Below are 13,949 nucleotides of genomic sequence, written 5' to 3'. Positions count from 1 at the left end.
AGTGAACCATCGGTAAACCTTTATTTAATGAATAAACCAATCAGGCCATGAATTTGTGCTTTGAAGAAGACAGAATACAGATGATATAGAGTAGGCTCATTAAGCCTCCACCATGTGGCCAGCTTAACTTGTGTGTTTTGTGGGGTGCGGGGAAATAACCAGTAAGCCCTTGTTTATAACTGCTGAGTCTCCCCAGCAGGCCCTCATATTATGGTACCACAAGACTAACAACAATCCAAATGCTTCTTAATCCAGGTCCCCTCCTCACCATCTTCAGAGGAGGGCTGAAGGACTCATGGTTGCAGCAAGGGGCTAAAAAACTTCCTGTTACCAGTTAGAGGGCAAGTCTTAGGATCCGAACCATTGGCTAAAACTGAAGTTTGGCAAGTGGCCATTTAACACATGCATTTCAGTGCTTGACTATTTTATACACATATATCGTATATAAATAATATATCATATGTAAATTAGGTGCATATTTATATATTATACAATTTATAAATATAAATAAGACTCTATCATATATAATTCTATATTATGTAATGTTAGATATTATAATAATAATATGTACTTTTATTTATTTTTAAACCAGGTCCTAGTTTGTATTCGAGTGACTTAAAAGTGCAGGCTCTAACCTGGATGCTGGAGTTTGCACTCTTGCTTTTCCTGCTTACTAATCAATAGCTTCCCAGGCTGCTTTTCATCTAATACCATTTTCCTCACTGAGATGCAAATATTTATGGAATTTCCACTATGCGCCTGGTACCTGTTAGACAAAGATGACTAATGCACACAAGTAGGCTGCTTCAAGTGACTCCAACTAAGAGGGAATGTGCATGGCTATGCTTAAGTACCTGTCTGAGGACTGTTTCTCCCCATCTAGGTGGCTGCTGGGGGAAGACACACATTGCACTCGTTCTGTGGGAGCTAAGAGCTAAGATTCGGCTTATTCCTATTCAGAATTCTCCAAGCAAGCTTGGGGCAGAATTAGGAGAAAAGAGTGACCTTAAACTATTGTGTGTAAATTAAAACATCTCAAAGTCTAAGGGCTAACATCTGTGTTTATTAATAGATGGAGAATTATTTGACCTCAGCATGACAGGAATTTTTCAATCAGCTCGGAGAGACTCTCCCAAGGAGATTTGACCCACACCCTAAATATTAAGTAAAAATATGCTGTAGCTGGAGAACCTTAATAGCAAGATGGAAACAGATGTTAGCTTATGCTTCTGTCTTCAGGCCCTTATTGCTCCTTAAAGGAGGTATGGGTTTTCATGACAGTCGGAACTGCCCGAAGAAGCAGCTGGCCTTTGTCTTTAAGAACTGTCCTCATGTGCAGCTGTAGTTTTCTGAGCACGCACGCATGCAGTCCAAGTGCCAGGTTTTCTGATTCGGAACATTGCATACCAACTGGGTGCTGATGACCAGGATAAAGGCATTATTATAATGCAGGGTGCTCTGAATGAAGGAAAGTTGGTATTGATGGATTAGAAATAAAAGCCATGGGAGAGGGACTGGGGAGGGGGAAGGAATGGGGTGGAATGGGTCATTGGGGAGAAAAAGGGACATCTGTAATATTTTAAACAATGAAAAAAAAACAAAACCTGAAAGACAAAAAAAAAAAGAAAGAAAGAAAGAAAGAAAGAAAGAAAGAAAGAAAGAAAGAAAGAAAGAAAGAAAGGAAGAAAGAAAAGAAATAAAAGCCATTATTTCTAGTCCAAGGATTGGGGCAGAAGTTAAAAACAAAACAAGCAAACAAACAAAACCTTATTGCTTAACAAAGCCCCACAGCTGATTATTGAGAGAATTCACTTTGCTTCTGTTTCTGCAGTCCAGGAGAAGGGGTAAATTAGTTCCTGCTTGACGGGCTTGTTCTAAAGACAGCCAGCACCTATTTAGCTCTTGCTGCCCATCAGGCATCACCTGGATACCTCGTTTAATCTTCAAAACAATCCCCACCCACAGGGTAATTACCACCATTGCCCCTGTCATCCTAGACAGAAATACTGGCACAGGGAGGTGAAGTAACTTGCCCAAGGACACGGATAAAAGGTGTAGGCAAGACCAACTACATAATTTGCGGGGCCCAGTGCAAAATGAAAATGTGGGGTCCTGGCCCAAGGCAGGGAAGTCAGTTCCCTTTCCACAGGGTAAGTTGACGCCCAAGGCATTGGAGCTTCTGTGTCTGGTGGCCACACTAGGCTGAATGGGAGTGAGTGAGAGGCTCTGGCCAATTGTTATGGGGCTGCCGCCTAGAGCAGGAATGGCTGCTTATCTCACCCAGAGACACAGGAATGAGTTGGGGGACTGTACCCGACTCTGATTATCTTCTAGTCTATGCTCAGGCACTCATGGGGGTGAGGGGTGGATGGCAGTGGTGGAATTCGAGATTACTCACTTATCCCTCCTGGGCCTGGTTGCAGCCCTCACAAAGGTTGGCAAACCTCACTTAGGTTTGGCTGGGAAGGGCCAGGGTGCGAGGGCATAGTAGGCACCCAAGAAGAGGTGGGGAAAGGCTGGGAAGTGGCACTTTGAAGGAGCTAAGGCTCCAAGACCCCGGTCCTAGTCCATTGTCCCATCACGCTTCACTCAAAACCCCACGAATTCAGAGATAAAATGATTCAGAATTTCAAGGCTGCAACTGCAGAACATTAAACCCGAAGCCCTTCTGTCTAAGTGTGGGCCCTGGATGGCTGCACCAGTTGTGTCCAAGAAGCCAGCCCTGGCCATAGGTCCCCACACTAACATACTGACTGTGGTGGAAGATCACAGAAACTCAAAGTCCTTGGAAAAGTAAGGAAAGTAAAAATGTACTCAGAGTGTCACCCTGGCTGGGTGGCTCAGTTGGCTGGAGCGTCATCCCCTATACCAAAAGGTTTTCTGTTTGATTTCCGGTCAGGGCACATACCTATTGGGGCTGCCATTTCATTATGTAAAGTAAAAAAAACCCTTGTTGTGAAACATAAAGTGGTATTATTAGTCCTGACAAATAGCTTCATTCTTCAACACCTCCTTACGGAGTGTCTTTCTTGACCTGGCCTTCCCAAAGAGCATGGAAGCTCTTTCACTGTGCTCCTTCCTAATGTGTGTAATTATAATGTTAAGAACATGAGCTTTAGAATCTGACAAACCTGGGTCAGTAACTAGTCGTCACACCTGGGCAAATTAGTTACATTTGTCTTCTCACCTGAAAATGGGGATAATGTAGCTCAGTGGCGGCTATAGCGCTGAAAGCTGGGTGGGCTTGACAACGGTAATGTGGTTAGAAATAAGGCTGAGGCGGAAAAGGGGAACGCGGGACCGCTCATTTCTGTGACATTGAGACTCAAGACCTGGCATTCAAGGTCCAGTAGCAAGGCCACAGGACTTGTCCTAAAACTATGTTTGCCAAGTAAATACATTCATTATCACTTAGATTTTACGTGTATTTGGAGTAGCTTGGGGGGGGGGGGGCACTCATGGTAATGAAGAGGGTAAGAGCATTAGTCCCTGACACAGAAAAAATGAACTGCAAGTATTATTAGTATTATTAGTGTTTTCCACTACAATGAACTTCTTGAAAGCTGTGTCCCCTGTTATTCATCTGTGTCTAACAATGCTTGGAGCCAAGTGTGTTATTTAAATCTTCTTTGCAATCTTCACTAAAAATGAGGGTTTTATCGTAACTTAGGAGAGTGGATAAGAGGAGTCTCTTATGGGCTTTTGATATTGTCAGAAACACAAAGGAACACAAAAAATTTTGTAAAATGAGATCGACAAGGTCCTTTATGATCAAACTTCAAACCTACTCCTAAGTGCCTGTTAACTCTCGGTTTATCTCATTTCTTCTACATTTAAAGTAATAAACCTGAAATCATTAATGTGGATTTGGAGCTCATACGGAGAGATTCGACATACCATACTTTCGGAAAGTTTTATTCCAAAACGACAAGCAACAAGGAGGAAACTGCTGCGAACCGCTGCTCGTAACTTAGTGACGGCAGGATCATTGGACGGTGGCGACTTTCTTGCTATCCAATCGCCGAGGAGTCCGGAGAGAACGCTCTCTGGATTGGTCAGGGGAAATATCATTCCAGGTGCATTCAAGAAGGGGCATGGCGTGGGGCTTCGCCGGCAGCGCCTCTGGCCAATCAGAGAACGCATGGGGGCGGGCTTTGCCGTAGGAGGGTGAAACAGAGCCTATCAGACAGCGAATCTCCACCAGTCAGACTCGCCGGCCGCGAGTGGAGGGGGCGTGGCCTTTGGCCCCGGCTTTCCAACTCACGGGGAGTGGGCGGGGCCCGCGGGCCTGGGCGGGGCGAGCGGTGTCTGCGGCGGAGCCGGATGCGGGCGGTGCCGCGGCCGTCGCGGCCCTGGGGATGGGCGGAGCCCCAGCCGCCTGTGCTGGTGGCCGCCGCCGCTGCGGGAGCCCGAGCAGCCACCTCTGTTCCCACGCGTTGCTGCTTCCGAGGGCGGTGGTATGCTGGGGAAAGGGGCCGTCGGCGGTGGCGGCGGCACCAAGGCGCCGAAACCCTCCTTCGTGTCGTACGTGCGCCCCGAGGTGAGGGGGCGCCGAACGGGTGGGGCGTCCGGCTTGAGCGGCCGGGGCGAAGGGCTCCGGGAGCCCCTCTCCCGCTGCCGAGAGGGCGGCGGGCGTGTGCGGGAGGGGAACCGGACGGGGTGACGCCGGCAGGGGCGCGCTGGGGCCTCCGGTGGGCCGGGCTGGGGACCCCCGGAGGGGGCAGGCAGGTGCCGGAGCGCAGGGCCCGGCTCGCTGTCGACCAGGTGAAGGGGCCCGAGCCCGGAAGGTGCTGCGGCCCGGGACGTCCCTGGGTACCCTGCAGAGGAGCTGGGGTTCTGGACCCCGAGGGAGGGGAAGGGCCGAGCGGTCCAGGTCCCCGTGGGGCCTGCCCAGAGCCCGCCGCCCCGGTGGGTCTGCCCTGCCCTTGGAATCTTTCTTGAGCCTTCCGAGCTCGCCCGTCTCAGCTGCCGGCTGCTAAGAGCGCTGTTTGGTGCCGCTGGCGGGGTACTGTGCATCGCCTCTCGCCTCCCGTTAGCACAGCAGGGAGAAACTCAGTGTTGGCCCTGGCCTCAGCCAGTCTTTACCTCTCCCTTGTGAGGTCCCCTTTGTCGCTTCTCCCCGCTTTCATTTCACCCACTCACCGTCACCCTTTCCAACCCCTCTTGCTTTCCTCCTGGAGTTTTACTGTCAAGTTCATTCATTCATTCATTCAAAAAATATTTTTTTAGCTCCTGTTCTGTGCCAGGCACTGTTCTGAACTCTTGGGATATGTATCAGTGAACAGAACAAGTATCTGTGTTCTCCTGGAGCTTCTTCGAGAGAGCTTGAGAGAGAGGAGTAAGCAATAGGTAAAATAGACATAAGTAAATTATGTGATGTATTATTAGAAGGTGCTAAGTATCCTGGGGAAACGTGTCACCTTTTTTTCTCCTGCAACAGTGGCATTTGGGAAAAGACCTGAAGGATGCCTGAGATCTGAGGGTACAGTAGTGCTGGCAGAGGAGAGTCTGGAGTGTTGGAGGAGCATCAAGGTAGCCAGCTCGGTGGCTGAGTGGGTCAGTCGTAGGAGAGGAGGTTGGGGAAGTTACAGCTTGTAGGCCATGCTGAGGGCTCCTTGAGCAAGAGCTCCCAATCCAAATGCCTAATTAGACACGTTCCCATTTTGGATTCCTGAAGTTGTTTTCTGCTCTTTCATCAGCACTTTCATCAGCAACATGGAGCAGCACTACCAAACTCTGTCTTCAGCCGTCTTCCCATCTCTGTAAAGAAAAGGCAGGTGGGCTGTGGATGAAGGGTTTTGTTCTGGAAAGGCGTCTGTAAGACCACCTGGGGCCCGAAACCTTTGCATATGTATCTTCAAATTCAAAATGTGTGTTTTCCCCAATGGAGAGTACTCTTGCAGTGGTTCTTATTGTTAGTCCTATTTTAAAATAAAATAAAAACCACTTCCTCTTCCTCTGTAAGTGCTTGATAAGGAGTCAGGGTCATTTTGAATTTTCATCTGGCTTCCTTTGTAGTATCATGGACAGTACTGTGGTCAGTTTCTCTTTGTGTCTTTTTTGGTTGAACCCTGGTTGAAGTACAACTGATCTTTAACCTTTCCTTTTTAGTGAGGTTAAACTGCAAGTGGAAAGTCTTCTGAAATGTGGCCAGAGTTCAAGAATGTTCAGATTTTTTTCATCCACCAAGTGCACATGTTGTAATTAGACTTGTTTTCCCTCTTTGCCCGCAGCGCCTGCTATATTTCTTTTGAGGGCTAATTAGGGAAGGGGAGTGGTTCAGAACCAAAATAAGCCTGAAGTGATCACATTTTTTCAGATCCTTATAGTTGGCAGTTTTGTTTTCTTGCAGTAAAATAGTGCTGTGTAGACTCTATGCTTTTTTGTTTTAATCAGTCTCCAAAAATATTTTGTAACAGAAGATAAGACTCTGATTGATGTAAATTGTGGATGGTTTTTAAAAGATAAGTGAATGGAGGGTGAGAAGGCAATTGGTTTTTAAGTATGTGTGTAACTTTTGCTAGATATCACATTATTGGAAATGTATGAGAGCAGCTTTGAGGCTCACCTTATGTGCCTCTGAGACCACTGGGTCTGGTGGCATTTTCTTGCTCAATCAGAACACTTTTCTGAAGACTGTCATCCTATTGTGTCTACTCCTTTCCCTTATATTGCTTTCATCTTTACTGCCTTTGATGAATGTCCTCCTATTACTTCTTTGTATGCACTTTGCTTTTGTTAGCTGGGAAATCAGTTTGTCAGCACACCTTTTTGCTGGTAGGCTACTGAGCTGCCAGAACAACTTTCATGCCTTATGATATAATGATACCTGTGCCTGGTGATGAACTTGTTTTTGACTGATCAGCTCTTGGGAGGTTCAGTAGTGGCTGCCTTTGATATGCCAAGGAATCTATTAGGAGTCAGCACTTTATGTTAAGCACAGAAGTGTTTAACTGGATAATGTATTTGAAGATGATGCTTTTAAACATCATGGTTTATTTTTTAATTCTTATGATCAGAAAGGATTGGCATTGGCCAGCCTAAAATGAGGGGTAGAGGTTAGCTCCAGCTTTTACAGCTGGATCTCTGCCAGAATAACTTGGGCTCATCTGCTATTGACCCCCGTAAATTAATGAATGTGAAAGTTAAAATCCTGAACTGTAATTTAGGACCTTTGGTCAGTTTTGTAAACCCTGCCCAGAGGGTTACAAATCAGTAAAGCTTGGAAGTGGGAAGCCGATGGTTCTGGAAGTTTAGGTGAACAGGGAGAGATCTGGGCCTATCTTGGTGGTACTTGATGGCTGCTACCGAAAACATCTCAGTGCCCCACCCCAGCTTAGCCCCAGGTACAATGTACAAAGGATGTCAGGCCTCTATGCCGGGGAACCCCTTGGGTGCTGAGCTCCGCTTCAGGGAGGCATCTGTTGATAGTTTGGGTGCCAGATTCATTTTTCTTGTTAGATAAAAGAGCTTTTTGAATTATTTCAGGAGGTATGCATTCATTGTAGAAAAATAAGAAAATACAGATATGCAAACAAATACTTTACAGAAAAATTGTAAGCTTATTAACAACTTGGAGGACATCCTATTAGATGTGTGTAGGTATACACACAAAATTAATCCTATTTTGTTTATATATATATAAACAAAATAGGATATATATATATAAACAAAATAGGATTAATTTTGTTGATTATATTACTTTGTAATTTGCCTTTTTCACCACAAATGTCTTTATAAATGTCTTTCCATGCCAGTTGTTAGCCTGTCATTTTAATTTGACCCCTTTTCCTCAACGGAGACATACAGTGTCTTGGGGAGATGTTAGGTAGCACGAAGAACCAAGAAAGTAGTATGACTGTTAAGTGTTTTTCTAGTCAGCCACCTTCTCTGGTGCTGAGTGACAATTCTGAATCTTCAAAACTGTCAGCTCTCTGCTCAGTTACCTTGAAATTTATAAGCACTGGTTTGGTAATTTATAGTTATTAGAAATGCTTAGTGTCTGTACCCAGAAGTTTGTAAGTAAAGGACCATTAAGTGGTCCTAAGAGAAAGTTCTGATTTAATAATAGTTCATTCCATTTTGATAAGGAAGTTGAGTAAAAACTTCAGGGCACTGGTATGTTGTTCCCTGAAAAATTCAGCTTTTAGAGTCTGCTGTATTTGTGCCCATATTTGTGCTGTATTCCAAATACAGTTAAAATGTATTTTCTTGTAGATTTTAGGTCAGTGTTTGACTTGAATGTACTAATGATAGTTTTCAGTTTCTTATTTGTGGAGTTTTAGGTTTTGAAGAGAATTTAAAGGTAACCTAGTTGATGTGTATACTCTTCCTCTGTTATACACATGTGGAAGTGAGGCCCCACAGGGTTAAATGTCCTCCCTTTGGCCACAGCAATATTGCAGAACAGAGTTAAGAACTGTCTCCTAAGAGCCAGCAGTGCCAGTGGCCAAGCTAGGTCCACAGGAGCTCAGAAGAGGTTTTATGAAGGCGTGGGAAGAAAAGTCAAGAACATAGACGAAGATTGAGAAGGGTCAAAAAAAATATATCCAGACTTAAGGGCTGATTTTTTTTTTCATTGGTCCCTTAAGGAAAAGAGTCCATTCTATTGCCTGGTCCTCATTTAAGGCTATTTCTTTTGGTGGGGAGAGGAGAACCTACGATCCTGTATTCTTAACAGAGATATGACTATAGGTATATATCAAAATTAACCCTTTGCGGTCGTATTAAATTTGGACATGCGTGTCGTACTGGTTGGAATTAATTTCCATTGAAAGAGCAGTGATATATAACATGCAAGATTATGAAGGATAAACAAGAGAAATTATGAACTGATACATGAATGGAGTTAAGATTCGTACGGTTCCTTGCTGTGGTGGCTGAGAGCAGACATATGACCGGAATGGTAAAAAAGCTTTGGTGGCTGAGAGTAGACAAACGACCACAAAGGGTTAAAAACCAAATAACTCCTAATATCTATTAGGTACTTCTGTGTCCCAGGAACTGCACTTATTTCATCCTTTCAACTGTCTTTTGCAGTGGATACCAAGTACTGTTACCTCCCCTTTTTTGTGTTTAGATGTGGAAAGTCAGGCCCAGAGGAGTTAAGTATTCAGGGTCACAGCTGGCAAAGGGTGGTGCCAGGATTTAAACCAGGGCAGTCTGACTCCACGGCCATTCTTTTATCCCTTAAGTTTATGAACTCAGAGCATATTATTAGTGAAACATGCTTGTGGTCATGGTTGGTGTTTGCTTTCTCATTCGTGTTCTCAGTAGGTTTCTGTCTTGGCTTTTGTTAGGTTATCTACCAAGTGACTGTGAGTGGATACGGGCCCCATGGAGACACAATTAATTTGTTCAACAGAATTTACTCAGCACCTTCTAGTACCAGGCACTCTTCTAGATGTTGGAGATACAAACAGATGAAATGATTGAGATTATTTTGTGGTGGAATACTACTGCATTGGACTACTAATTTTCATGACTTTGATGGATTGATGACAGGAAGAATTGGATTATCCTAAAATAGTCCTACTTCCCCAGTCCTAGCAATAAAAATCACCTTTAAAAGCAAAATCTAGATCCATTACCTAGTTTTTAAAGACTATAACATTTTCTTTATTCCAAACAAATTTTTTAATGGCAGAACTTATTCCTTTTATAGAGGTCATTGATGATGATTTAACAGTCCATTAAAGGACATTAAAAGTTCTTCCTAAAATGATCACTTTCTTAGCTGTGGCTTTAGCCTGATGATCTGTCCAAAGCTTCCGCTTTTTCTCTTCTGCGTGTGCTTCCTGTGGAATCTGCCTGGGTCACATCCAGCACCACCCAGCTTCTGCAGAGGGAGCATCAGAAGATGTCATGAGGCTGTGTCCAGCAGCACTTCCTATCAAACAGCTGCCACCCGGACAGCCACCACGTTAGAGCCAGACACTCCTCTGTACCCTACTTCTGTCTCTGATTCCCATCAAAATCAGGCTGTGGGGAACCTGTACTTAGAAATGTAAAGTTCTAGATGTTTCTCCAAATAGCCTCAACAGGATGTTTGATGTTCTTGGACTACTTCCACGTTAAAGCATCCTATATAATAGCATACTTTAGAGAAAACTAGATTTTTAGGGGCCAAGTTTTTAATCATTATAAAAGATGTATACCCTGTTTTTATGATAAAGACAATGTAATAAAGTTGCAGACTTTGGTAGTTAGAAAAATAAAGTCACCCTTAGTTGTGCTATCCTAACTAAAGCAAGTATTTCTATTTTTTTTAGTATGCCCAGGCTTTTTTCTTGTGTGTGTATCTTATATACTTACAATCATAACGTGTGAAAATTTATAACCTGCGTGTGGTTGTCAGATTTGACAGTGGTACTGCTGATCTGTGTCAATAGAGCTTATACTTTGAGGTGTTTTTCCAGCAGGGAAACACCCTCAGTTTTTCATCACATTACGCTTGTGGCTTCTGATGTGCTGTTTTTTAAGACCATAAGGACAGTGGGTTTGTAGTTTAATGAATCATTTAAAATAAACTTCTTAAGATAGGTTGGGAAGGAGGATTGAACGGGAATAATTCTTAAACCGCTAATCTTCTGTTGCTTTGGGAGGAAGAAGAGAGGAGGTAAGAATGGAGTGGGACTCCAGGAGGGAGTGAAGCTGCAGGAAGGGTGCAGGGCCTCCCCTTTCCTGGAGTCCCCTCTGCATACCTGCAGTGTCACAGCTCTAGGGGGAGCAAACACTCCTTACTCCCTCTCCCTTGCTAGCTGTGAATGAGTCTCAGTTGTATTTCTACAACTGAGAAATGGGAGTAATAATAATAATACCTCTCATCTGAAAGGTATATATAAATATTTATGAACATTAAATGTGATTTTGCAGGCAAAGCCCTTAGCAGAGTATGTGGCACGTGGCCAGCCTTCAGTAGTTGGGGGCTGTCTGTGCTATTCAGGAGCTGTTGGTCAGAGCCACGTAGATGGCTCTGATCATTAGCCTTAGAACACAGCAGTCTTCCCCAGCTAAAGTTTTAATAAAAGTGGGGGTTTTAGTAGTTATGCTTGTTGCCATGGTATCATGCCAGGAAATTTCACTGTGTGGTAACTCCTAGAATATTTTTCACTATCTCTAAAAGTTTCTTTTCCGCTTTTCTTTGTTCCTTTATACATTTGAGAATGGTTTGATTATATTTAAAATTCCAACCTAATGGGAACACTTAGTAGTTGACTTTTTTCATTGTTAACATTTGGCCTTTGACATTTTGCTAGTTTCATTCTGTGTACTTATTTCTCTCTCTCTCCGCTCATTTCTAACAAGCTGTCTGTCATAAGGCAGATTTTGTCCATTTATCACATCTGTTCAATGGTTTACATAAGATAGGAGTAAGTAAAATCAAATTACTTCTGGGAGTAATAACTATTTCACAGGCAGTTGCAAGACCATGCTGTTTTGATTTCATATGTAAATGCTTTTCCTAAAATAATAACATCGCTTTTCAGCCCTGTGCCCCTGACCTTCCCCCTTTCTTGTAGACCTGGCTAGTGGGCAGCCTTTCAGAGGTTGCATCTAAGTCCACAATTGTTCACTTTTGGGGAAGGGAGAGGCTTCAGCCACAAGAAAAGCTGGGCTTGTGTATTTCACAATGGTGAAATATTTTGAAGTCTGCCTTTCCCCTGTGACAGATTGCCAACCCCTGTTTCAGACAATGGCCCTGAGCTGCTGAATTTTTTGCTTTTGTTTTTGCTAGGAGAGTTTTAAAATTCCTGAGAAAACCTTGAAGGAAATGAGCCCAGTTTTTTTGGATGAAAAGTCTCACCATTTCTACTTTTTCTCCAGACATAAAATTGAATTCCTGTTTTGCTTTAATCCCTTGAGATCCATTTCCCATTGTGACTTCAGCTCTTTGACTTCCTTTCCTCACCTGTAACATTTATGACCACCTGCCCTTCAGGCTTATTTTGAGCATGAGAAGAAATACCATATAGACGCAGCTCAGGACTGACATATGGTGGATACTCAACAAATGCTAGATACTGTGATTATTAATAATAACTTGACTTGGGAGAGTTATTGATTGTGTGCCTACCATTTGCTAAGCACTGTGTTAGAATTAGGAATGCAAAAACCAGTCTGTGCACTCAGGATGTTCACATTCTGTTGAAGAGATGGCAAGTTGACAGATGGCCGTAACACATGGAGGTGGGTGCTGCCTGCTGATGAGGGAGAGCGCACTGGAGCACAGAGGAGGGCCCACTGCAGAGCCTGCTGCAGCAGCCAGCTTCATTTGAAGGCTGCATAGGACTTGGAAAGGGCAGCATTAAAGTAGGCTCTGGTGTGGGGAGGGGGAAGTCCTGTAGCTGACAGGCCAGAGGGACAGCTTGAAAGGCTCATAGGTGCATTGGGACCAGGTGGCTGGAGCATCTGTTTTCATTCCTTATGTAAGGCACATGCGGGGAGGTGCAAGTGAGGGAAGCCCTGAAGAGTGGAATCCCCGGGCGCCGCTAGGACAGGCAGGATTGCTTCTTGCTCTCTCTGGAGGCTGCGTTACCATTAGGTCAGCCTGGCCGTTCATGAACCTCTAGGTACCTTCTCATTTGCCCCGATTCCTGTTGCTCCAACACCTTGGAAAAGCTGCTGCTCCGAGGCTTTTAGCTCCTTACCAGCTATTCAACTGACCTAGTATTTATGTGGCAGTCCTGGAGGGGGAGGGGTGAGGAGGCACAGAAGGCAAGGCCATGTGTTTCTGCAGCTGCTGTTAGTCACATCAGTTAGCTTAAATTATGCTTATGCTCTGACAGCCCCATAACTGCCACCTGCCACCTTTCTCCGAGCACTGTACACACCCCAGTGCTACCTCTTTAAATGTAATGTGGTAAGAGCATGGCTTTGGAATTAGAGGTCTGCTACTGGCTCACTGTGGGTTTGGGCTGGGTATTTAACTCTCTGAGCCTCAGTTTCCTGATCTGTGAAATGGGAATTAAAATAATGGTATCTAGCCCATAAGATTGTTGCTAGCCTTCAGTGAGGCAGTCATGGAAAGTTGTTAACACAGTACTTGGCATACAGTAAACACTTACCACTTATTAAATGTTAATTGTAGTGGCTAGTACTCTTCTCCCCAGAAGCTGTAGCTCTGTGTGTGTGTGTGTGTGTGTGTGTGTGTGTTTTCACATGTTCTTTGGGCCACCAGTGTGGTCCGGATAGTGATAAGACTTGACCTTTATTTCCTTCCAGCATTGTTCTTCACCTGCGCTCTCAGAGGCTGTGCCTGGAGCCGGGGTGCCGTCTACCTTGTAGGACTATTCCATACTCACAACAGGTACCTTTCCCATCTACCTGGAGGACCTCCCTTCCTGCACAGTTTTCTTTTTCAGTGAGCTGTTTCTTGGATTCCTTCTCTGTCCTCCTGAAACAGTATTTTCCCTTGTTTCAAGGGCTTCCAGGAGGACCTGTCAGCAGTCCCCTTTTTTCCCAATCACTGCACTCCAAACCAGGCATGGTCCCCAGGGTGCCCTTTGGGAGGGCCTCTGTGGTCGGCTGTCTTCATTTCCGTTGCCATCCCCTCTGGTGGCATTTCCTCTCATGCCTGGGATCATAGACCATAGTTCCCTTCTGCAGTATCCTGAGTCAACTATGATGCCTTGGCCAGACCCCTGGATGCAGCCTTCATATGTCGTTTTCCAGTTTAAGTTCTTCACTCCCTGTGTCCCTTCCACTGGTCTAAATCTCAATAGGCTTTCAGGCTCACTGCAGTTTCTGCCAACTTCTGGTCTGTTTCAAAGAGCCTTAGCTTGGCTCTGGGAGGCCTGGGCTGTGGCCATTTCTTTTCTGTGTGGCTCTCATTTCCTGATTTATAGAGTTGGATCAGGGGAGTGTTTCTCAACCTGCTTTGTGCAAGGAACTGTTTTGTTTTGTTTTTTTTAAACACATTTCTTTGAGGAACTTTTTCAAAATATAGT

General features: G+C 44.5%; 1 protein-coding gene across 3 annotated transcripts in view; it reads left to right on the top strand.

The window, feature by feature from the left end:
- The first annotated feature begins 4,300 nt into the window (after nt 1-4,300).
- The window catches only part of MTMR12 (myotubularin related protein 12), a 52,135-nt gene continuing 42,486 nt past the window's right edge, over nt 4,301-13,949 (top strand). The window contains exon 1 of one of the 3 annotated variants that reach the window (XM_081133661.1): nt 4,301-4,540. In XM_081133661.1, the coding sequence (XP_080989787.1) occupies nt 4,460-4,540 (81 nt within the window). In that variant the 5' untranslated portion in view covers nt 4,301-4,459. The remainder of the gene's footprint in view (nt 4,541-13,949) is intronic. The other 2 variants (XM_081133662.1, XM_081133660.1) reach the window with 2 other exon arrangements.

This window comes from Miniopterus schreibersii, assembly GCF_964146895.1.
Source record: "Miniopterus schreibersii genome assembly, chromosome: 3".
NCBI lineage: Eukaryota > Metazoa > Chordata > Mammalia > Chiroptera > Miniopteridae > Miniopterus > Miniopterus schreibersii.
This window is presented reverse-complemented; position numbering and strand designations above follow the sequence as displayed.